We start from the raw sequence: 26,619 nt of genomic DNA on the forward strand, positions 1-26,619 counted from the left end.
CCGGGGCTAAGCGCAACTTTTGAAAATGTCGGAAATTAAGTGAGGTATCAATCTCACTAAACGCCTGATTAATGAATATTTTAAACATTATAACGCAGCGTAAAAAAATAATACAAGGCTTACCTGTGTTTCGGTCAACATAAGGTTGGTCGCCACTTCAAATCTTTTTGGCCTAGAAAGGTATTTATTTAATCGGAACTGGTTTTCAAGTTCAAGCAATTGCTGGGAGGTGAAAGCTGTTCGTGGGCGGCGAGTTTTTCCCCCAAGCAAACCTCCGCCACCGTTTTGCTGGCCACCACCTGAAATGAATATTTACTATTATATACAATATGAATCTTAATTGTACGCTGTATCGATAATGATTATTCTTCTTAGATAATCATATGAGTGAAATGCGATCGAACAATTTTGATAATTGTTCTGTGGGAAATGATGAGGATATAACAAACAAATCGATAAGTAACTTCACAACCGGTCGCCAACGTATCGGAGCGCTTCATCGAATTAGTAGATAGTCTAGCAGAGACGATATTGCATTTCCCTATACGAAAAGGACTAAATTAGTGATGCTTAATGTCTAATAACTTGGAACCGGAGACCTTTAATCGGTTTTTACAAATTCTGCACTTTCGTAACCTTCGGTGGCGACACTTCATTGCGGCCCTAGCTAAAACGACAAAAAAATTTCAGCAAACTGTGACACTGGAAATTTTCAGTTGTAGCACTTTAATCAATGAGGTGCTTGGCGATGTCACCATGATAGACCTCTGAGTTATCGCTGCTTGCGCGATCTAGAGAAGCTCGGTTGTTTTTACCGGTATTCTAATTTATTCGGTTCTTCCTAGTCCACAGGCATGAGGTAACAAAAAACCTCTTTGGTACTTTGCAACACAAATCCATTTACACACAGCACGCCAAAGAGTAATTGCAAAATGTATTCTGATCAACTGTAAGTTCTTATTAACTAATACAGAAGAGTATCAAGGGCTCGTAGTATATTAGTTAAATCTCTACCATACTGTCGTTTAAGTACGTTTGGACATTATTAATAAATTAAGCTGGCTTCTATCTGTGCAAAACTTAAGTAACTAACGCCCAACCATTTAATATTGTTTATATGCAGCCAAGCGATGGACGCAGTAACAGATTTCTGATTAATTTTTTAGGCTTTCGACGGTCCCAATTAAGTACGATACGTTGACAATCTGATAATCTCTACGGCAAATTGTTCGGGCGATTGGAGAGCACTCTATTTTCTATTCTGAGCATTAGCCTTCTTTACGTGATTCAGATAGAATTAGAGTTTTATTAGGTTTATCAGCATCTGGTTAGCTTCATAATAGAGTTTTTGCATCCGGATGTCTTAGAACATGATAGCGCTGAGAAAGGATTGCTACGGACTGTCGGTTAGCGCCAAGGACACGCTGCCCCCTCTACAATTATATTAGAGACAGCATCTTTTCCCCTAAATGACCAAAGTGGTCTGGGCATTTCTAGTGATGGTGGTCTATTGATTCGCAAGTTCCACAAGGAAACGTCCATTGGGGTGAACGGTTTGAAGGAGATTCTACAAAACGTTCTTGTCTTCCCCTGCCCCCGCCCCTTTAGAAAATTTTCATCAAGGTGTGTTCTTCATGACGATTATAATGTGCATATGCTTCATTCACTTAAGTTCACCCCAACGACGGCACCAGTCACTGTACTATCAACACAGAAGAATAGTCTGCTTGATCAGTTTGAAATGCCGCATGATATTGTAGCTTCTGGAATGTCTTTCTACAGAACGGAGGGATTTACCGTTGTCCCATAAGTCCGATGTTATAATGTTTCACATTAATAAAGAATGACCGCGTCAAATAAAACTGTGCGTCCTGTTCACACGATTCCAAATGCTAATGGCAGAATTCCGGTTTCGATTACCTTCACTGATAGAGCACGTATGCGTATGTTGATACCTTCAGAGTGTTTTACTATGACTTTCCAGTACCCCTTTGCGGTCTGCGAAGCTGGTTAGCATCGTTAGTCTTTCAAAACGTTGTCAAAAAATAGTTTTGCCTTTTCAAATATATCTTCTAACGAATTAATTGTGAGTGGCGTGGGTAGATACGCTTGTAAGCCCCGGCGATATTATCTCCATACTTCTGCTACATTTTCGCACTTCTAACAGCGATCTAAAAGGCATTTTTTTTTTTTATTTAGGAACCAATTTTGGTCCATTCGTTATTTCTAACTAGTTACATCCTGAAAAGAGCAAAACATCGGAAAACGTTGTGACCCGTTAAACCGTGTCCGCACTTTCTGGGACACCGTACGTTACAGGTAGACCATGTAAAAATAATCGATTTTAATGCGCCTAGAACTTCGTCGATCGTCGCCCAGGCATGACAAGACAGGTTACCTCAGGAATAGGCGGTCGGCTGAATGTACCCATTTGTTTCATCTCGGATTTGCCGACAAGTAGTAGACTCTTCAAATTCTTCTTTTTAACATAGAGCTGAGTTCGCAGTTTCTTTCCAGATATCTTCCCACAAGCGCATCGCCACTAAAACAAATCAAACTTTCATCAAATATTTATTTTTAAATTGGAACTCACTTTAGTTTTGTTGCGAATGCAAAACGCGTACCAACCTAAAGAGTGTTAAATCATCAAATGATGGTCAAAAATGTCTTGACGCTTTTTAAGCCGGAACTAAAGCAGACATTATTAATAAACAAAACATGTACCGCTTTGGTCGATGGTGTTTTTTCCGCTATTTTTCTCTTAACACCGGAATCGCATTACACGGGAACTTCTGCAGTTTCCAGTAAAAATTAGTTGCAGCAAAAATTGTGATAAAGAATTTTTACATCCCTGCATGACAACTAAGTTAATACCACTAATGCATTCTGCAGGGATAGAACCGGATACGGTTAGTGCTTTTCAATAGTATAGTATATGTAGATAAAAAGGTGAGGCCCATCATTAAGACAGGGTTTTGCGGGCTTTTTGTCGTATTAGGCACACGTGTATCCACCACCTTCGATTATAGGGAAAAACACAGTTCTTTCTAAAGCGAACCAACAAGCTCCTCGTTGCAGAAAACAGTTATACAATTTTTTTCGCGCTAGGCGAAATTTTACAACTTTCCTTTTTGTCCTAAATGTATTGCCATTTTTCTTGCAGATTTTTAAAAACCTTGTAAAGATGTATCTAAGGCAGGCCGAAAAGTTCTCAAGAGGCTTTAGATTTGGAAGGCTCAAAAATTGGCCAAAGTGGCCCAGAAGACCACACTATTTTTGATACACATGAATTTCTGATACAGGGATTAACACGCTTGTGCCTATGAATTGTACACTGGAACGTCCAGATAAGCCTCAATAATTCGTTTTTTTTTAGACTTGTGCGTTTTTTTCGCACTTTTGGCCGTTTCTATCCCATGTATTTTTGGGACGTCTGGCCTGCAATCGACCTGAATTTCGATTTCGTTACACCTGTGTGAACGCAGAGCATTTGTACAACGCTTTAACGAGTTTATATCTACCGATACCCTCTTGATTATATATCTGGTGCTCTTGGGAAGCCACTCGCGGACCAAACCGTATTCTCAGAATAGCTCGTAAATGGTTTAATCTCAAATTGAAGTTTTAATTGCGAGGAATGGTGGTATTGCTGAACAAAGATAACCGTCAGGAATGACACTTCTAGCGCATGTGAGAAATTTCATTGCAATACCTGTTTTCGTTTCTAAGTACAATCTCATAGATAAAAGGTGGAAAGATTGTATATAGAACGTCCCAAAATCTCTATGCACTATTTAATACGTCATAACTTTCTAGGTGTTTGCTTCGAGTATAACTAACTAGTAGATCACGGTTAGGTTTTCAACAGAGACCTTTGTTTTAAAGTTCCATTGGAAGTATCAAAATGAAGCAGAAGCAAAAATGGCTAAATTGCAGTGAAATTCGCGCAGATCAAGCGGTTTACCATTAATCAGATAAAAGTTAAATTTTAGACGGAATCGAATTGTTTATAATGTTCATAGAATACCAAGAAAGCCGCCGAGCTCCGTTAACCAAAACAGAATGCGAATGAGACGTTGAAAATGGAAAAGCTGTCTGGTGTATGTTATCAGTGGAAGATTTTTTAGAAAGATTTTAATTGAAGATAGCAGTAGTAATTTACTAATAGCACTTGGAAAGATGTAAACAGAATGCAGAAGATCTTGAGAAGATACTTTGGGCATATGAAGTTGTATTTAAATCGAGTGGCATAGTTAGTTTAAATGCAATTACTGGCAAACCCTTAATTCACATGTTACATGGGAACATCCTGTAAATCCACGAGGAATTGCCGGGTGAGGTGGTATTAAAAAAGAAATTAACTATACCATTTTTTTAATCGGTACAATAAAAAGTGTCAATTTCGTGAATCAATTATAAGAGCACGCTCTACAGTGGACTTCTAGTGGGGACGACAAATTTAAGTTTCAACTGAATGGAGGGTTTGCGCATTGTCGTCAAGGCATAAGAGCATATCTCGATAAAAATCGCCGTCCGAACATATAGATTAAACAAGAAGGTTCTATAGGAAACCTTGCTCATTCTTTAGACCTGAAGTCAATGGATTTCTCTTCGGGGACCAGAAAACGGACGACACTAGAAGGTTTAAACACCGTTACTAAGCAAAACGCATCACAGCCTGCGCTATTGATAATTTACTAAACAGAATTTGTTAATCATTTTGAGTATCTGCGCAAAGTTACATATTATCTATCTGTAAATAAAAGGGAAGCAAAGCCGGGCACACATTTTTTGTAAATGTATGTGTATATTCCCACAACTTAACAGCTCCTACAATAGAAGAAGCATTGAACTAGTTGATTAGAAAGAAAGTAGATCGTTACTTAAATAAGTGCCAGTCAAACTGTAACAAAATACAACCGAAGTATCGCGCACACGAGCAGTAGGTTTTGCGCGACTGCGCTATAATAGTAAAAATTCAACTTGAGATAGACGCTCAGACATTTAATAAACGTTAAAATAGTACCGCTGTTCTACTGAGTCTTCAAAGGAATAGAAAAAAAAAGCACCTGGTGTCTAGATAATTACATTAAAATGAAACCCTACCTACAAGAGTAGCCAAAAAAATACACAAAATTTTCTAGCCGTTGCCAAAAAACAACCACTGCCCAAACAGCGAATCCACTAAAGAGCTAACATAAGCAAACAAGACAAGAAGTGCTTTAGAATACAGAGATGTAAATGGCGATAATGAAACTCATTGAAACGGCCACTGAAAGATTTTCTATGGATCATCTAGAAATGCGAACTCACAACAATGAACTATAAAGCTAATCCTCGTTCGGAGTATAATTACTACCACAAAAATCATTATCGGTGCAAAAAAAACCTACTTACTTATTACAATTAGAGCAAATGATGAATCCGTAAAAATACGTTATTTTACGGTTCAACCATGTAAATTCTACGCAAGAAATTCGATAAAATGTATCTCTACTACAACTAACTAGTATTATTATGAAGGATTTGACGATTTCCAGTAAAAAAAAGTATATTCATAAAAACTGATGCTTTCGTCCTGAGCATTCACCTTAACAGGCACAGATGCTGTTACAGAAACCCGAAACGAATATTTGTAAATGGCAACGTAACAAGCCAAAAGAGAACAGCGTTCATAAGCTTAAAATTCACAAAAAAAGTAGCGTTTTAGTATAGACATTATCCAGGAAGCTGGTGGGATCATCAAACAGCATCATCTTGTCGACAAATACAATTACAAACCATTCCATCAATCAGTTCCAAAACACAGGAAGGTACATAGTTTAAGAGCAGAACTCCTAACACTTAATTACTACAATCTCTATTGGAGGCGAAACCCTTTCTGAAAGGTTGTTGATTAGCCAGCGGATAAATCATGGAGTTATTCTACTGTTACGCTCTGATCAATGAAAAGGGCCTGAGCAAAGCAACCCGAACCGGCTTAGAGAAAAAGGAAATCCAAGTAATAAATTCGAGAAATTTTTGTATATTAAATCACAAATACATACATATCATTGTGAACAATATGGTAAAAATAAAAATTTAGATTATCCGTATGTAAACAAGAACGTGAGATTTCAGTAAGAAACAGCTGTATTGTGCCGGCAGTTGTCGAGCCGTCCGTGTTGCGTGATACGATACTCGGATCTCTTAAATGAGCCAGGTGTGCGGTTCGGCCGAATTATTCTATCGTACGAGTTTGCTGGCGAGAAACGTAGAAAATTGGAAAGCGGGCGAGCAGACGTCGACAGCTCAGTCAGTGAGTAGTGGTTCCGAGTACGATGGCTCAGTGTCATTGAAGCGAACGTAGACTTCAGCTACGATTAACTGAGGCTTGCTAATGTCCTATTGTCGTCTTTACTCCGATTGATGTGTGTCTATAATCTGCTACTTACCATTTATAGGCGTATACAAGCAAGCGCCCAGAACGGGACCTTGCTTACGATGGATCTAAATATATTCAATTGGCATCAATTAGGTTGGCTAATTCCACTTTATTTCATCGTGTTTCGGCAATGATCTCTGTTGGTTTAAAGAGGACCATCTAAGAAAAAGTCACACTTGGCTTTGTTTCCACCAGTGTCCAATTGGAGCGGACGTTCGCTTCGCAGTATCTCATACAATATTAACTGAGGATAAATCTCCACCGGTGACGGCTGAGTCTGCTTGAAACAGCGCGTTACAACAGAGTGAAAACTTTCGCCGAGCCTAAAACCTAAGCCTTCCCTGTATTGAGTTTTTATCCCACTAGTTCGCTCCTTTGTGTGGCAGATTCCTTTTTGTCTAATGCAACGCTCCGCTAACAACAGCACTCTTCTCCTGCTAGCACCAATTGAAATCCATGCTACTTGTCCACTCCTGACTGTCTTCCATCTAATTATGTCCGAACCATATCGTGTTCCATGGGCATATCGTATCGGGAAACGAAACAAATATCGTGTTGATTCGATACTTGTTCGATATATCAAACTTTCGCTTGACTCATCGAAAACGCTACCCTAATCATCCTACGAAGACAACGATTGCCGCGCATACGATAACGTCTCTTACCCGTCAAAGAAATCTGGCTAGCCCTGTTCAACAACGGACACTGAGACAGCGCGGCATTATGACTGCGAAGAGCTGTAGATAGGATCGACGTATGTAGCCTCGTGCAGGCTTCTCAATTAGAATAATTGTTCACCATCCTTTACAATGACGTTCGGCCGTACGTCATTTTTATTTGGCGATCTTTTCGAACGAAGTAACTATAATAAAGCATGCGTTGGTGCTACGGATAGTTGAAAGATAGTTGTGTACAGATGTTTTCCGTTCAAACAATAAGTGCCATTTGATGATTGTTTGTTTCGAGTTAAGAGAGTGTGATTTGTCTAAAAAGGGTGCGCGCTCCTGACTGACCGTAGGGTAGTACGCTCCGAGGAACCCTTATGTCTTAATTGCAGTTTTAGAATTTCACTAATGGTCAGATGTGGCTGTACGATCACCGGACGTTAGTCAATGAATCGTTGTTTTCCGAATTTGCTAAAAGAAGTATTTATTTTTTAATGTATGTTTGCAACGACATACATCGTGACACGGATAGCAGTAAATTCAATTTGACGGGCTCGCATCTTGAGCTCAATTTACGATACACCTAAAGCATTGGACGAGGCCAAGCTATCATTTGACTCATTACGAAAGTGAGCACTTCATAGATAGGCCTTAAAGTATTTCTATTTGTGATACCTTCCAAAGAGCCTGACATAACGGTTATACTTTATAGCCCCGGGGGTAATCATTTTCATAGCAAATCGTCTTAATTGTAGAACGACCTGTTCTAACAATGGTTATTTGTCCAACATGCGTCGACCTGTGACATATCCAGCTTAAAGTGTCCATAGCCAATCGAACTGGGTTATTTTCGTAACTTTCTTTCAGCCCACAGCGACCGGCCTGCACGCGGGTTTGACTGAGCCCTGATTACTGTTTTCAGTGTTAAACTTCACACGTCATTACGATGGACTTGAGTAGGATCGGCCTTGTCGAACTGCTATATTCTTTCAATGGCGCAGACGTGCAATCAAATATAAATAAATTGTTATTATAAATAAGTCGTTGTACAGGGTTAGCTTCATCGTGACGGGTGCTAGCCACCTAGATAAAAATTATACACACACGTATTCGTATGTACATATACAATACTACTTTTTACGTATATGACTCAATTCCTTGCGTAATAAGCGCAGATGAGTTACACTTTAATGAAGATCGCCACTTTAGATGAAGACCTTTGTATGCGCTAACATCGCATATCAATGAATTGGTCTTCAAAAAGTCTGTTAAAGCGGCAGCAAAAAGGAGCACACCTTAGCTACGCAGCGAGTTAGTCTGAGGCTGAAAATTGTTACTGCTTCTCCCTTTATATGCGGAGCTTGCTTTAGCAAAACCAAAGCAAATTTCCTTTCATTTTTCGCCAATAAACAATCTTCCCTCAGTTAATTAGTAAAGGTCTCATTTGGTTCAGGACTATGGCACCCTTTCCCGTGCATGCTGCTGATGCCCTCGTCGTGATCTCAATTAGTTAGCTTAATTCGACTTGTAAAATTGCGCTGGCGCTGTACCTGCCTCACTTCATTCTCATAACTCACATTGTCCTGGCGTTCCGCACATGTCGAGGTATTAGTCAACTTCAATTGGATCCATTACTGACAACGATGTGCACTTTACACGCTGCTTCCCGTGGCTTATGCTTCTCGAAGCCTTCCAGCTGAAGATAGCCCGTTTTCTTTATCCATGATGAGCACCGCTATGAGCGTCCGTGTCTGCCCAACTGGCCGCGCGTGCTTGGCCAGTAAAGGCGACAACCAGCCCTAGACTCAGCCGGCAGACCAATGGCAGATGGTGTCAGGTCCTGCGCTCGTTCCCATTTGTTCGCAGTAGTGATCCGATGTGTTGTAGTGATAGGGCTATACGAGACGCGGCCAGAGGACTGAGGGTGGTCGACCCGGGGTTATGTTATCTATGAAACTATGTAAGGAAGGGGCGACTGATTGCTCTCTTGGTTCCCCGCGCCGGCGAGTCTGGGGCGCTTGAAGAGTTCTAAGTGGTTGGTTCGGCGAATGCTAAGGAGAAGTGCTAGTCTATGCCGCTCTAATACATACATAAAGCTTATTGCCGAATAGGACATGTTGAGATGTCTGTATTTGCCAATCGTGTCCGCTTGTGTCTGCTGGTGCGGTGTATGAGTAAGTGTGATTAAATTAAACTCGCCCAGTTGCAGATGCTGTTATTTGCAGCTTCTTATATCCACCTCACTCACTCCTTCGCTCGCTCGCTTGCTCTCTTTCTCGGACTTTCCTCATATTCCTCTCACACTCTGAAGTGATCGGTTTTTCCTGATCGCGGTCTGAATACATCGCACCACCACCTCAACAGACTATCCCTTTAGTCTCTATTTCATAGAATAGCCCGATTTGTCACCCCCGCAGGCGACAGTTCTGCCAATTCACGAATCGAAGTAGGAACCATCACCACCGGTACCCCTAGGAAGGCCACGACCCCCCGAACCAGACTCTTGCTAATTGCACATATATATCGGCTGCTTCTCCCCTCCTCCTTTAACTGAAAGCTAACAATGCAAAAAGCTCTGGATAATATTCTGTAATCTATTATTGTTATTACTGTATTTAGACCCATCATTGTGTAATGAACGTTCGCTACTTCAGCCGAATTCGCGAGTCACCGAAAAGTTTGAAACACGTGCAGATGGTAACGACTCTTAGTGTTACAATTATAATATAAATTAATTATACACAAGCAACTTTAGCCTGTGGCCACCAGAACTAGCTTAAAAAAGCTCCACAACACCTCTAGAAGCCAATACAGGGTCGCTTATCGGCAATCGGGATAGTGAAAGGATCAATGTATCTTTTTGTTGCCATTTTTAGCCGATAGTTAAATGAAAATACACTCCAAAAATAGTCATGGCATGTTCACTGCCAAACGATGTGCGCTAAATATATATGTACTTCTGATCGTCAAGTACATTTTTACTCCGTATGGCTTAATTTCCCTCAGAATTCCGTGTGGTCATACTCTCTTAAACTTAAACAATTCGAGCGATTCGACAAGTGTTTAGCTTAAGGTTGCGGCACGTACTTCATCCGCTATGATGATCTACACAAATTGTGCCGAAATGATGCGGTACGGTAACTTCGCGTCTACGGTAGGCAATTCTTTGAGATGGATAGAGCGCAGTCGATCAACGTATTTAGTAAGTAGTTATGTTGGTAATACATACAATTAGCACGACTGGCTGTTGTTGGTCCACCTGTTGTATTCGGGAGTGCCAATCTTGAATACGTTCAATGGGGACACTTACGCACAAGATGGCATGCAATTTTGCCTATACGGGTGAAACATATATATATATATATAACAGCGAAACATAGTAATCCATGAACAAACTAACCTTAATCGATGTTACGGAAGCTATGTTTTAAAAGTGAAGATGTTACTGTATCATATTAGGGTGTCGACTTCGATAGCTAAGAGTGTACGAATGATTTACTTATTCCAGTTCACCTATCGTCTCGGCGGCATATTTGAAACGGCATTCGCAGCGATGCGAAACAAAATTAACCATGCTTTCTCTAAAGCGCCGTCATCATTGTTTCGATTTTACCTTACGCGCGCTCACGTCGTCGTCGTCCTCATTTGCTGCTGTCGTTGGCTTCGTGCAGAGACCGTCGTCAGCGCTTACTGGACCCTCTGGTTCAGTATGCCCCGCAGTCGGTCTTTTGCACATTCCGAGGCCTTCGTGGATGTGCCTCTCTTTCCCACTGTCTCCACTTCTCTGTGTCCCTTGATGATGGCGGCAATGGCCATAGCGGTCATACTGACAGTCCATCATTAACGACGACTGCTTTCTCCCGCTTTCTTTACAGCACTGTTGTGCTGATCGTGCTGGCCAGTCCATTGCCAGTCTGTTTGGGATGGATGACTGTACCAAGCAGAGCTTACCGGCAACCTCGTAAAGGGCCTAGGTTGCCCTCGGTGGGTGCCGCGCTGAGGAGGAAATCGGGAAGGAGGGGAAAGGGGATCTTGATAAAAATGGGGCTTCGAAAAGGGAGCCACTGGAGAAACCATTATGCTTGCTGGTAAGCGAGCCGCGCGTTTCCATAGAAACCATCCACCGCCCTCCCAGCAAAGTGAGAAGCAAAAGCTCTCTCTTCGTTCTTCTTCTGAGTCCCAGCGATTTGCCGCGAGTTCCTTTCCCTTTCCCACGAAAAGGGAGGGGAGGTGCATACACTGACACACATTTCGATATACACAGCCACATACATATACACCCATAGCTAGAGATCGGCAGGCAAACGCACAGGCAGGGAAAACTTCCCATGCCACTGCCGTAAGTGCTTCCCTGCCCTAAACTCACCCATTTACCGTCCGGCTTGTGTATCTTTTTGAGCTCCGCGGAGCGTTCTGAGGAAGGGAAATTGTTGAACAACATAGAAAACTCGCGAAAAAGAATGAGATTGAATCCCGGGAACCTTTCCGAAGAAACAGGAAGGAGTGGCAAAAAAAGCTGAGAGAAAAACCACTAAAAAAATACAACGGACGATAGTCTCGAGGAAGCGGTAATTGGTGCAATGAATGATAAGTAAATTTCTCTGATGATGAAGATGTTTGGACTATAGAGGAGAGAGACCAGTTAACATGATGGTAAAGCTGCACGAGGAGCAGCGCTGGGCTATGAGGGATCAAAAGCCTATCGAATGTCTATTAAAGTTGCCACAGAGGATAAGGGAAGCAAATAGGAGTGATGGAATCAGGCAACGAAAAGAAGATATATTGTAAAAAGACGTAACAATGGCTTTTGACTTTGTGTTTAGTGACAGAAGTTTTCATATAGTAGAAAAAAGCTAATCGATAGCTACGATCTGGGACCGTGATTGTCCTTAAACGAAATCGTTTAATATTGAGTACTTAAAATGAATTCGCTCGCTTTACCTAGCCTCACGACAGAGCATCTAGAATGCAAAAAAACTATATGAATCGAGAATTCAATCAAGGCCTATATCAGAAAAGCTGTGTTTTTGATCCATCAGTTTTAGTCGTAAAAATATGAACCATAATACCCACTGGATTTTTATACGGCGTTTTCCTATCTCTATAGTAAATAATAGCTTATCCTCTTCTCAAACATAGTTGTCAAGGTAACTATCCCTACTCAAACAAATTATGCTATAGTATCTGTAGGTCACTAGGGGGGACTAAAAACCGCGATTCCGGTCGCCTTCAGTGAGAGACTTGGCCACCTAAGCCTCAATTATTTTTTCCAAGCGATAAATCCTCACGTTAGTAAATAAATAGGAAGTATATCGAAATCTCATATAAGAAACAAGATACTGAACAGCTCAAGATCTCTTGAAATAGATGCCTCTAGTGTAGCAACTTATATATGTCTATATAAGAAGTGTCAAGGTAAAGCGGTACCTGGCACTGCATTGCGTGGCTACGGTACACACTTTGTAGAACTTTACTTTCTAGAAATATGTTCGTTCGTTCGTTCCACCCCATTTCTTATACTACCTTTTTTTTTTTTTAGCTAATTTTCGTCTGCTACTTACTAGTTCGTCTGAAACATGCGACCCAAAATCCAACAGTATTGAGGATATGGGACCAGCAAATTATGCTAGTTTATTAATTGAATTTCAAATTTTAGTTTTAGCCCAACTACTGTCCTGAAGAGAGATAGAGACGGACCGGCCATGAAAGAGATTGGACAGACACTCTAATTGGAGCTAGGCAAGAGATGGCCGAAGACTTCTCGTGTAAAAGAACTGTGGCTAGGAGAGATGGTTCCCCCGGCTAGGAAATTGGAGCCTCTCCAGTTGGAAATAGCTGAGGATGTAAGCAAAACGCTTAAATAGGGAAAGTGGGATGTGGGGTCATGGGGCGTGCACCAGTTCCTGGCCTCGGGCAATCTCAGTAGTTGATTTGATCTCTTTATCCACTTAGTTTAATGCGCCACTACATACATACATACATATACACATCGAAAAAGACGCATAGACATACGACCGGCTAGACTTGCTTGGCTTGAGAGGTCGCTGGTGCCTATTCAAATCGCCAAACCAATGCTCCCTTTTCACCCTCCAATTGCCTCGCCGTCGATTCCCATCCTTTTTTACTCGTCAGCCCCGTAATCAACAACAAACAGCGTGCGTCGGACGCGAGATCCTTACAAACTACATGGACATGTTAATACGCCCAGGAAGCGGAACTTCAGTCAAAGAGGGCCGAAAGTGGTTCGATACAGAGAATACAGAATATTAAGCGTATATTCGCGTAAAAGATTGGTCGAGTGAGTCGTATGAGGAGAGGAAACGGTTTGCCATTGATTCATCTATTTGCGAGTTCATATGTGACAAATTACAGTTTTACCTTTAACAGGAGTACTTATGGTATTCCCTTTCAGCTCATTTAGCTAAAACTTCCATATTTATTGTATCAGATTAGATAACGTCACACAACGTTATCTCTCACTGCCCAATTCTCGAGTAACAGGCGTTATGGCTGTCATAAGCTATTGGTACAGAAATGAGGTGCCACTAAGTGCTGCTACTCCTTCTTCGATAGGTAGCTAGAGAGTTGTTCTAAACGAACCAAATAACTTTCTGACATATTTATTGGTGTTCTGTTTAACTTAGATTAGTGCCTGTCACGCTGTGCAGCTAACTCTGGATGTTTGTTGTTACAACGATGTGAAAGACGACAGTTACTGTCGATGGCATAATGTTCATCGTATCGTAAATTTGGTAGTAAACTATAGGCGTGTACATCCGAATGCTGGCAACTCGTCAATCTCACAGGTAGATGCCAACAAAATTCGGGCCCAGGTAGGCTGTGAAGTATCAAAGTAATATCTGTTGAATACTTAGTTAACTTCCCTATTTACGCGCTCAATCAAACTATTCAAGTAGAGCTCTTTCCCCGATCGAGCTGAAGTGTGTACATACATTTAGTTATAGGGTGACATGTGAAAGGCATCAGATTGCTGATCGTTAAGTGAGATATAGCGATAGCACACTCAAGTGCTGCGCAGACCTACGGCCCAACTACCTTTTCTGCACGTACATCCTGTTTACAGTAGCAGCTAGAACGAACGTACAGTCTGAAATACACCCGGCACATTTTCCCCAACGCGAACACTTTATCCAAAGATTTGGTGGTATTGCAGGCGTAAGTCTTTTTGAGATAACAAACAGAAAGCGTTTTTTTTTTGCTTTCGAACGCCAGATAAACAGTGAACCATATATGCATTTTGTGACTTACGCATATACAAGAAAAACAAGTACGAAACATATCTGATTCATTTCAAATGCTGATTGTACAGTCAAACCGACTGATTCGGTGACCATTACGTCAGTATGCCACAAGTACACATTTTCAAATACACATTGGACCTCGTGTTCCATGCAGCGAAGCCTTGAGCTCCACTTATTTACATGTAACAAATCGGCCGCGGAATGGAGTTGATACGTGAACCATAGTTTGAAATGTTCGTTTAGTTTAAATAGCGATCTTCATTCGCAACAGCGAAACGTGTTTCAGGATTTTCATTTAAGTATAGTAACTGAGTCATACCATTGCCGTCCCAGACCTCTTGCCGACGTTAGTAGAACCTTGTGCCCCCTTAGCCACACATAGTGAAGGATACCTCTTTGGTAAATTACCATCTCTTTTGCGCCGCCCTTCTTCTGGACAAAAACGACGTTTGTTTCTTCCCGCTTGATCCCGCTTTCTCCTATGAAAGCACATCTATTTGGTGTTTGATTTATCTGCGCGTTTTTCCTTTGTTTCCATCGCGACTAGTGCAGGTGGTCGGGCAATCTGAGTCTGAACTGTTGTTGTTGTTGTTGGTGCGTCACCCGGCTTGCAATTGGGTGGTAAGAACTTGCTTATTTTCTTTGCTTTTCGGCGGTTTGGCTTCTATTCGACGTCCCAGATACTTCATTCCGTCATCGTGAGTTCCACACTTCTCGCATTCTTCTATTCCCTTTGGGATATTTTGTTGCTCTTGTTCACGTTGGCGATAGTGCATCGCTGCCGCCTTCGGGGCCTCCATCGCCGGCCGCTGCCGTTGAAAAATTGAGCAGAGCCTTTCTACTAGCGGTTGTTGTTCCCGTGTTTTTGTTTCGTCTGCCGTAGGGCGACGTGCCGACCAAAAGAAGATCCGTTGCGATGGGATTCTTGTTTTGGCAAGGGACCTTCTGCCACGAACGAAAACAACATATTGTTCGCAAACAACGAACGAAAGAGCGGCCGAGACGAGTTGCAACATGGGAACAGCGGAAATAAACGGGGCAAAAAGCTCCCTATATGTAGAGCGGGGCAACGGGGACGTGGAAAAGCAGGGTCGAAGCATCCAGCAGAGGAACAGAAAGCGAAGAAAGTACAATCCCCATAAAGTGGATTGGTCCGTAGCGATTGCTGAGTAGTCCGGAAGAACAAGTTACTGTTGTTGATCACGGGCCGAAATGATGTTGGCGGTCGTTGATCAGGAGAACAGTTTAAATGAAAAATTGACTTTCCCTGAATCGACCTTGGTATACTTTTTGTGTAGTAATTGAAGTAAATGGTAATCTAGCGGCTATGGCAGTCCGGAACAACTCAGAAAAAGGAACGATCAGGCCAATGTATCGCCCATGTCATTGAACAGGACAATGGCTTAGCGCAGCTTTTTTGTGAAACCGCATAACTCCTCTTCTCGCTATTTTGCAGGATGTTTATTCCTCATTGGCATGTAATCTTGGATGCACAGTTGTTCTCGTGGCTCTCGTAAGCGGTCCACATTTTTGAACAGCTAATTTTAGTATTCATCAATGTTGTGTGGTAGGAGTCAATTCATGTAGTCATCGAATTAAAAATACTTCACTATAAAGAGGCAAAAACTTAACCATTTAAGACACTGCACAAAACAGGTCTATGGAAATACAAATATGCTATTTATGTAGACACGAACAAAACTATCATATAGACCGCTGCTTTGTATGTAGACCAGCACATGTATATACTAGAATGGAAACCTAAAATGCTTCGTATACTGAACAATCAACGCTGCCTTTACCGGATAGCCCTATAATAAGAAGAACAGGTGGCCGGTCGTCTGGTGTACATGTTCTAAGAAGATTCTGTTGAAGCCATCCTAATTGAACCAGTAAGTTACTGTGGCCGAAATTCTATGATGTGAGCACTGATGGCATTTTCAGGTACTAAATCCAATTGTTTTTTCTGTTATAACTATGAACTTAATAATTTCATAGCTTAACTGAAATGCTGTGAACCTTTACAATTCCGCCTGATGCAAATGTAATAGTTGCTCCTATTTAACTAGAGGAAAGAGGCAGCTCTTCGATTTCACTATAATTGCAATATTTTGTTTGCGTCTTGAACCCTTATCCGTGAAACCAGAGTGAGTCAGAGCTATCTGTCGACCTGTTTGGCTCTGGCATCAATCGTAGAGCTGTGGGCATCGCGACCTACATCGCTCAGAGCGAACGACATTACCGAAATTGGACAAGAAGCTTTTTAAGGAGTTTCTCTGCCGTCACGTTGGCAGCGAGCCAACACACATTTGCAAATTGGAAGCGTAAAATCCCAAATAGCATCTTTCAGAGTCACCCCGAACCGTAAGCCCAGAAGAAGCGAAGCAGGCACACCCTGAACGTGGTAGGAAATTGCGCAAGGCGCACATGCCTGTTGCTGCTGCTGCTGTAGTTGGTATTAGTAAGGCAGGCATTGAACTCCTGCGTAACGGCGATACCGGACGTAAAACTCGAGATATAGAAAGAAGTATTGAACTCCAAACACTTATCCGTCAGAAGCATATGTGATGCAAGTCTTGCACCTAGGCACAGTTAACTCCGACGGGATCTATTTTTGGCTAAGAAATTGCTTGCACAACGTGTAACCTTACAAGGAGAACCTTAAGCAATTGCTGGACGCTATTGCATTTGTATGTTTGTCTATTACGAAACATCGTTTTATAGTACTAAGTTTATTCTCAATTTCTTTGTATTTTAGCAAATTCTGGACGGGTGGCTGAACGATTGTGAGTAAGTTACGCGGACCTTGTATCCCAACAAAAATCTTTAGAACCTTGTATCTATCCATATAGACTCGAAAAAACTGAATAACATTAGTACATTGGTGCCCGTTGCCATAAACCGCTCCAAAAGTGAGGTGAACCGGTCAGCTATACACGCAGATCGACAGATGGAGCTGAATGTGCCGGAGCTGAATGAGCTTCGATCTCGTTGCTCCCCAACGCAACCAAAGACCCCAGGAGGACGGTGCGGCTTTGGGGGCGGTTCGAGCTGATCGTACTCTAGCCCCACTGCAGCTGCTATCTCAGTCTTTGAGTCTGTTGCCAGTAGTGATGCTAGTGGTGGATAATGTTTACTTAGAGATCGCGTACGAGAGTGGACGCGCTAACGGGAAGGGAGGAGGGCCGACCGACAATAGAAGGGAAAGGGAAAAGAGGAGTCCCCATGAGGTGTTGGTAGTTTGGTATGTTGGAGCAATGACTCGCGCCCCGACGATGCGCAAGAGCAAAACAGAAGTGTGTCACCGGGCTGGGGGCAGGAAGCCGTCAGAGTGGCAGAAAGAACTGCTAAGGGAGTGGCGCCGTGAGGAACTCTTGGAGAACGAGAAAGGCCAAAAGAGAGCAAAGTAAGAGAAAGAGATGAACAGGGAAATAAGCAGAGAGTGGAAAAGTGAAAGAATGTGCGGACCAAGGAGCGGGGGCCGCGGGGGTACCAATGAGCGACCCCCGTAGTTCCTTCGCCGTCGCTCGCTCGCCAGCGCGACGCAGACCAAGCCAGAGACTGGAGCGATGTCGGCGTCGTTAAACCGAGAGCATCGTCGCCATTGCTCGAAAGTATTATCTGCCCATCCTGTGGGTATTTATCGACCACCACTGAAGCGGAAGCGGAGGAGCGAACTATGTGGCGTACGCAGAATGCGCACAGCCAAGTCAGAGGGGAAGGGCTGGCCTGCTATATATCAGGAGTTGGTATATACCAGTGTGGTACCTGGTTACCTGCTTCCATGTCCAAGCTCCTCTAGCGATGCTTCGTTGTTATTCTTCTTCAGCAGGGTTTCTCACTCAGCTTTGTTCGCTTCGCTAATAACGAAGCCAAACTGTCTATGCACCGAAAACGAAAGAGGAGGCTGGCGAAGGCATGAGGCAAGCCGCGGATGAGATGATTGGGTAAACGGGATAGAAGTGGGGAAAGGCAAGGGAATAGTTAGGGTGCTCGTATATAGTTCTGGGTCGTGACCGAGGTGCTGGCAGCGGTGCCTGCGCTTAGTGGATGGATATCCACCGACTCTAATGATCGCTGATGCATCGGCCCTTTCGCCCCTTTCTCTGCCTTTTTCTCTTTCGGAGGCCAGCTTTCCTCCGTCTAAACCTCTCTCTTGTCGGCTGAGCGACACCCCCGGGGGTTGTTTTCTCCACTCCTGCAATTACTAGCGCTGCATTTCTCACTTCTTTCTCTTGTCGTCCTTCTTTTGCCAATTTATGATGACGGCTTTCGCTGCCGTTCGCGTAGCACTGCCATTGTCGGGCATGGTGATATTGAGCAGCGCTGAAGCTCTGGTGGCTGTTTGTGCTGCCTTGATGATGATAAGCCCAATTACCGAAGCCACTAAGCGGGATACCGAAACGCATGGGCTAACGGGTCAAGCTTTATGCCACAGAAGAGAAGGCCGCTCTGGGGCAAAGCTGGCACCGCGAAAGGGCAGGCAAACGTGGCTGGACCAGCTAAAACCAAGCTGGCCATCCAAGCCGTTTCCGCCAGCCGGAATAAGCAGCAAAGGAAAAAAATACCTGCGACGCGATCGCCACGGCCAACAACATATCCACCCAGCTTCGTATTTTGCTTGTGGCAGTAACGAGGCTTGATGATTTACTAAGCTATAGTGTTGCATGATAATAATGTTGCCGTGACACGCGACATATAGAGCTGACATCTTGATAAACCGGTCTGACTTGATAAACCGGTCACGCAAGTTTTACATATAGCTATTGTGTAACTATTTTTAAAGAAATATGTGGGGGGGGGGGGGTATATGTTTTTTAAGTTGGTCGGTAAGACTTGTGATGAACGAATATGTTATTACTAATTGCGCAGCATTATCCTGCACAGACACTTTGTCTCGGGTAAATAGCACAATCATACGCCACAATATTATTCGATACTTTTTCATGATCTACTTGAAAATATTCGCTTTCAGTATGCATGCTGAGCTCGTTACGCGGTTTTTCCTAGTTATATTTGCCCTCGTGATGATCAAGCACTTTATCACTGTATATCCTGATACGACAATCGACTAAAGAAATGCCCAGTCACCAGATAGCCCGTAAAGGTTCTTCTATTGCTTCAGAAAATAAAAAAAGATAGTCCTATTTTTATGCATCGTTTTGAGATATATTTGCTGCAAACAAGTAGTAAACACGAACAGAGCCGAGAATATCAGAAGAGGCAGCCGGAGAGAAAAGAAACCCCTTTGTACCATGATAAACTCTATCGAATATCTCACAAAAGGAATCGGTTAAAATGTTACGCAGCAGCAGCGCCCGTACTATAGTAGACTCAAATCCACCTCCTTTAAACAGCAGTGACGCGAAAGCTCTACACGTACAAGCAGAAAAGGACCAACAAAAGAACAGGGGGCGGGTCCAAGTCCTACAATCCCCGGCTATATTAGCTTTGCCTGCACTTGCCTTTCGTGTGCCTTCGTGTAGTACCAAAAAGGCGGGTCAGTATGCCCCTAGTCAGCCAAGAGAAGAAGTATCTGCCAGGAATCACTGGGCTAATCTAGTATCTCTTGTTAGCACTAACGGATCACGATTTCTTAATTGAGTCCAAATATCTCGTAAAGGTAGACTTCATAAGAAGGCATTATATCATTTAGGTTTACCGAAATAGCCTGACGGTCGCGTAAATGGTACCGTTGAGCCTGATCAGGTTCGGAACCATACCTTGTCAAAGATAATCGATCCTTCTAGGGGCGGGGGGTATGGATTGTGAATCGTCAGCTAATTAAAAAGCTTAACGAAAAACATATTTTTTTGTACAGCATAAGTCAAAGGTGCCCTAATTACGCGCGTATTTGAATAATACTAAAATAACTAACGCTTTTACATTACACGGCCTTGTATAAAGATAGGTTAGTTTTTGTCCCTCACAGTGCTTAGGTGTAAAAAGTTCATGTGCCTCAATCATAACTTCAGGCTCACTATGAGGGCCCAATGTTGAAGAAGAGGCGTATCCATGCGCTACTTTTCTATGTAGGCTTAAACACCGACCGGTATATGCGTACGTAGATGTGCACTACACCAGCATTTGGCAATTGCAGCCGTCGTTCTGGTGAAGATGTTTGAAATTATACACGGCACAACGAAGGTTTTATTCATATTTACATATCAGCCCCGAGTTATCCAATATCTACTTTATATAGTTCCCTTAAGTAATTCTTGTTTGCAAGTATGCTTTCATTTAGTTCTACCTGTTATCCCAGCTCCTTTCGGTCTTAAACAGCCATCACGCTAACCAAATCATTCACAATACGGAGCTAGCCTTTACGCTCTACTGGATCGGTTGAGGTATATGCCGGCTTAAGATTCAGCCACTTCAGATCGTAACGTTTGCACTTCACGGAGGCACCAGCTTATATTGCAGCAGATAGAGGCACAACGCTTAGTTCGTCCCTTCGCATACATACATCAGCGGTGCGACCATCACGATGATTGCCGTTGCCTCACTTTATTGTTTGGTCTTTCGTCGAACCTCGCGACGGCCGTCTCTGGTCTGTGCTCCTATCTTCAGCACCGCTTATTCTTACTTACTCAAACTGATCTCCGGATGGCTCTGCGATCACGATGGCACAGTCACTTCCTGCCTGCCCTAAAATCCATTGTCTACTAGGGGAGACGCTTGAACTCGCCCTGTGGTCTCGTTGCTTCCAGCCAACTGTCGTCTCAAACAGCATTACTCTCAGCCTGTCCTTTAAAGACCGGGAAAGAAGCGGGACATGGAGCTGTTCGATTCCTCTTACCCCAACCTTCCGTCTTCTTTCGGCCTTCGCCTTTTCCCAACTGTACCTGGTTACCCCCCGAACAACCTGAAGGGCTCGCTGTAATGCCTCCAACAGAGTCTTCTCTGTGATACCATGTTCCCTATTGTCATTCGTGTCACCACCTCCCGATCTAGTCCAAGCGCCGACAGCGGCACCACTACATGCGTTTTCCTACGCGTTCCACTACGAACCAGAGCGGGCGAACGAGCGTTTGCTACGAGCGTTTTCGCGCGATCCCTCAGCCAATTAACTTAACAGATGGTCTTCCATCTCCTATTCGCGAACCTCTGCCCGTAAAGCGAGATATAGATAGTGGGATCTGTCCCCTTCGTCGCTAAGAGCCTCGATGGCGCAGCCATGGTACCCTCCCGTTCATTCTAATACACCATATATATTCCTTCCTAAAAGCTCTATTCAACTCAACAGGGAACGATGACGATCGTCGTGGGGGGGTCGCGAACAAACGACTGAGATCGCTGGGGGAAAACAGTGGGGTGGTGGCGGCGGCGGCACAACCTGCCGAGCTAAGTGACTTCTAAATAAACTCATTCATTCATTCATTTATTTATTGGCGCTCGCTGTGCGTCGTCGGTTGCACGCTTGCTTGCACATTCACTAAACGTTCGCCAAACGCCCGATGCCTGGGCAGGTCCACGACGAGTGACCTCCATAAGAGCTCGCAATAATCAACGGAGAAGGGGAATTGAGAATCCTACAGGAGCTAATAGAGGAAGGGAACGAAGGGGAGAGACCGCCTCGCTATCGCTGCTGCTATTCCCAATCCAATAAATAGATTGAACATGCTAGAAGCGCATAAGCGACAAATTAGCACCATGCTTCTCCTTCTAATACGCTGCAGACGCTTGGCGGAACAGACACCGACGCGACGAGCAGCGTAGCGATCTGCCTGTCCAGATCAGTAGCAAACTGAACCAGGTCGTCGTCATCGTCCTCGATGGCGGCGGCTGGCTAGCAACAGAGCATATGGCCATTAAATTGACGAAATCACCTCGATGCAAGACCACAACTTTCCCCTCCGATTTTCATAGGTAGATCATAGGAAGAGATGTTCTTTATGTCTGGCTAGAGCGTCGCTCATAGCAATTGAATTGTTCGTACGTGAGATCTAATTAGAGAACTGAGAAACATATTAGTGGCAAGTAGAGATCCAGATTCGATTGATTCGTGTGATTTTTGAATATGGCTACTTAATTTACAATGCTAGAAATAGACAGGTGGCTGATACAAGCCATCCTAACGTAGCCTAAACTAACCGACGGGCGAGATAGTGTTTGTACGTTAGAAGTGTCATTGCACCGTAATTTCTAATTTTCGCACTACTAATGGTATGGCGCGCTATAATATTGCTAATAAGATAAAACTGCAGTCCTATTAAATATCTGAGAGGTTTATAGCAAGTGTTTGTATCTCAATCTGTCCGAGTGTCAATAAGGTTTTCTCAATATGGTATGCTGCAATTTATGATAAGATCGATAGTATCCGTCAGATAAAGCGTGCTTGAACTTTTTTTGAAACGATTTCCTCTGCCGAAATAAGGCAAACTTCATCGCTAGCTTTTGCTGCAAAAGCCCATAGGAAATTGCCGCAGCCAGCCTGTTTTGTCAATCCAATCACACCTGTTATTTATACGCTGCTCACAGTTACATAGGGCTGCTGCTAATCTGCTACCAGGATTCTATGGCAGGCACTATATTCCCAAAATAGGCATCTCTTCCCACGATTTTGCTCTGCTATACGTGTGTATATATGCGCGGCAAATTGGAAAACTTATCGCTCGCGTTGCAGCCCTTATGTGGTAGGTGTTCCACAGACTTTTGTATACGTTGTACATAGGGGGGAGAGGGAGGTATTAAGTTGAGGGGTTAAGAGAGAACGAGCAAAAGTTCTATAACAGGCATCAGTCGGCCATATGGGTAGCATGTGGGCTTTCGTGAAAACCAGGGCCATATGCCGCTAGTTGGGTGTTCCACCACTCGTCAACGTCATCACTGTCTCGTCTCACTCAATAAATCTTTATGACAACATACTATATGTTAGATTCATTTAATGACTTAGATTACAACTTTTACATAAAAATACCACGACGACCTTTGACGATCCATAAACATGATATATATTGCTTTTTTAATATACCTGCACTACTTCACTGGCACTTAAGTCAAAGGGATGTCCGAGTGGGTTACTTAGAAGCGGACACTTATTCTTATAGTTAGCGTTCACCAGGTGTAACTAGCGTATGTCTAGAATTGACATTGATCATTCATTTCGAAGTATATATTACGTATGAAAAACGTCGTACTACGCTTGGGTGTGACCGTGAGCGTTGTTTCGTCTTGTGCTTGTTCATGGGTCACTCGATAGACTGCACTGTACACGCATATCCGCAATCGTGTACCTACGTATATGTCGCAATCACGATATATGTGTGCTCCTTTATCGTACAAACACAAACTGAGCTATCTCCAAAAACGCTTGATTTAGATAAGACATGAACGCTCAAGTTGTGCTAACCTCTATTGTAGCATAGATTCATCTTCTTTTAAGTTTGGCACTTTATAACAACTAGCGGCCAGGTGCTAAACACCAGTTCTCAACAGAGAGACACAAAGCAAATCCAAAATAGATTATGTTGAACGAAACACAATTACAAAGTGAAGGTATTCACAGATTCATTTTTAACGTTGAGTCGGAACAGAACATCTGATACCAGGTAACGATGAGGGTGACAATGGCGCCGAAACGAAGCGTACAAATTAAAGTTACGGCTATTGGGATCTGGACTAGCTGGCCTATGGTATAATGTCAATTATGACTGGCAGTTTAACAGAGAGAAAGAACTAGAGGCCAACTAGAGCTGCTTGCGGTGGGGACGAGGTGAGGGAAGCGCTGAAGTAGCTACAAGCGAATCTCAGGGCGGAAAAGAGCGAGAAAAAGGTAGAGAAGAAAGCGAAACGCTATCCACCGATGGCCGAGAAAAGGACGAGGGAGCCTTAGGTGTGAAGCGGATTATCGTAATTGGATTGCGCCATTGCCACCACTGCAAGCCGACAAGCAATTCTCCTTCATAGGAACACTGCTTTGGTGCAGAAAAGTACCATGATGGTGGTTGGTAGGATGAACAGGCAACACAAGCCAGTCGCATATGTGTGCACCTCCTCTTGGCACACTCACCCGATGACAGGTGCGAATTTGCAAGTCTAACTGTGCACGGTGCCAATTTGCCAGTACGTGGGCAATGTGCGATGTGTAATAGGCAAACAACGATGGCGGCTCTCGGCCTTAGCTCTATCCACTCTTTGGCCTGGAACGCTCAGCGAAATTAGCTTTAAGCCCTAGTAGGTAGATTGAATTAGACAGTTTAACGCATAAAACAATTTCAAACAATATAAGATATTATTATGAAGTGAGCCTTGGTGTTTAACGAATAACTCCATTTAATAGAGCAACTTTTTTTTTTGCCTACTTAGATGCTGCAAGCGGATAAACGTCGCCTTGATTTAATAAGAGATCTGATAATCCGGAAGGTTCGAATAAAGTGCTGATTTCTAAAAAGTTAAATTCAAGCCTCTCAAACAGAGCATCAGCATCCCTGATATGACAAATATAGTTAGCTACAAGACCTCAGAATCGGATATGTGAGGCGCGATCTCATTTATGCTATCTTCGTCCCATCGAAGAGAAAACCTAACCAGAAGATGTCACCAACAACGAATTTAAGTGAAATAATGCTGACACAGTAGCCGCAAATGAACCTACATGAGCCCAAAAATCCAGAGGGATGTATAGTTTGGAACCACGTTTCTGCGTTGGCAGGGCTTCTTGAAAAAAAAGAACGTCTTAGGCTAGGCCAACACTCTATTTGCTGATGTCACCGATGTTGATTCTCTCACTGCTGCAACATATTGATAAAGCAGACGCAACCACTGATCAGAAACATGCTCGTCTACGCTCGCCTTAGTTAAAGCTATAGAAATATATTACTAGACTACAATTGTGCACTTTGTTAGCTTTTTGATACTTCGGAGCCTCAGAGTGTGCGAATCAGCACTTCGGTGAACACAATGTACGCCCAGTCAGGGAGAACTTTTGTAATCCGTAGTGGCAGCACCCGGTGACAATTAAGGTAGAAATCGTTTAGCTTGCACTTCAGTGAAGTGACATGTGTACGCACGAATCATGCCCTTAAAATATGAATTAGCGCATTGTCCTGCACATAATTCCTGTGGTTATTTTTCCTTCAAAAAGCACTAAAATTTTAAATGAATCATGTAACTGCAGCTATAGACTATCTATCAAATGACCTGATATATACATATATATATATATATATATATATATATAGAGAATGATCCCTGATGCTGGTGATAGGTCAGAAAAAACCTTGCTTTATCAGCAGCAACTTAATGAAAGCACTTTAAGACGCTGCTGGAGAAACAAATCATTCACCAGATTATCTTCACCGACAGTAGAAGAAAAAGAAAGGGACATTTTCATAGTGTTTCGTTCATTTTTTTAAATATGTTACATACGTTTTTTATTATTATTATAGCTTAAGAGCTTTTTATCACCGTAAGTGAACTATTTCCAATAATATATATATATATATATATATATATATATATATATATATATATATAAAGTTGCGATAAATCACAATAGTAAAATATAAAAGAGCGATTTACTCAACTTGTGGAAATAAAATAATAATAATGTGAATACGTACAGGATGGCGAGTCTACGTCAAGAATGTTTCTCTATCAAGCCTGTGAATAGATACTTTAACAAAAATGTCTTATATGGTAAAAGATAGTAATGTTTATTGAATACAGGTATCATACATCGAGAAACCTAATTTTCCAATTAATCATTTTCAACCTATTCCCGTTTGTTCGGCAAATAACTTTTCAATAGTAAGAATGCGTCAAACGATATTTGTCCAAAGATCCAACACACAACAAAATTTTAGTTCATCTTGATAGCAAGGTAAAGGTACTAAAATACAAATGCTTAGGGCGGGCAAAAGGAAAAAAATTAGCTGTCGTCGAAATCCTTTTGCGCTGGACGCAGCGTCATCAGTGACTACATTTTTTACCTACAGATTTGGTGCGGACTATAAAAATTCCAGGAAGGTTTGCATGAAGAAAAGCAAAAAGAATTTTCGACAGATTGGAAAGTTCATGCAAATTTAAAGGGCCCAAGAAGCTCTTTTTACACTTGGATTATTGATACAATCGATGATTATTGAAACTAACGGTCGTTTTGAAGAGGAGAGTATTAATCGTCAGTATATTTAAGGTGCTTTGAGCTTTTTTTGCACCTTTTGTGCACCGGTCCAAAGTTAAATTTTTTGTACACACCGCCTTTGAGTGACGCCTTTACCCCTATCAATATCGTCTGATGCACTATTACTATCTAAAAGTTGTCTAT

At 42.6% G+C, this 26,619-nt stretch overlaps 1 protein-coding gene across 1 annotated transcript in view; it reads right to left on the reverse strand.

Annotated features, from left to right (window-relative positions):
• Window positions 1–26,619, reverse strand: part of LOC111265430 (uncharacterized) — a 36,546-nt gene that overhangs the window by 3,875 nt on the left and 6,052 nt on the right. Inside the window, exon 2 of the mRNA XM_022842111.2 lies at window positions 124–299. Within this exon, the coding sequence (XP_022697846.2) occupies window positions 124–299 (176 nt within the window). The remainder of the gene's footprint in view (window positions 1–123; window positions 300–26,619) is intronic.

This window comes from Varroa jacobsoni, unplaced genomic scaffold (genome assembly GCF_002532875.2).
Source record: "Varroa jacobsoni isolate VJ856 unplaced genomic scaffold, vjacob_1.0 scaffold_973, whole genome shotgun sequence".
Taxonomy (NCBI): Eukaryota; Metazoa; Arthropoda; class Arachnida; order Mesostigmata; family Varroidae; genus Varroa; species Varroa jacobsoni.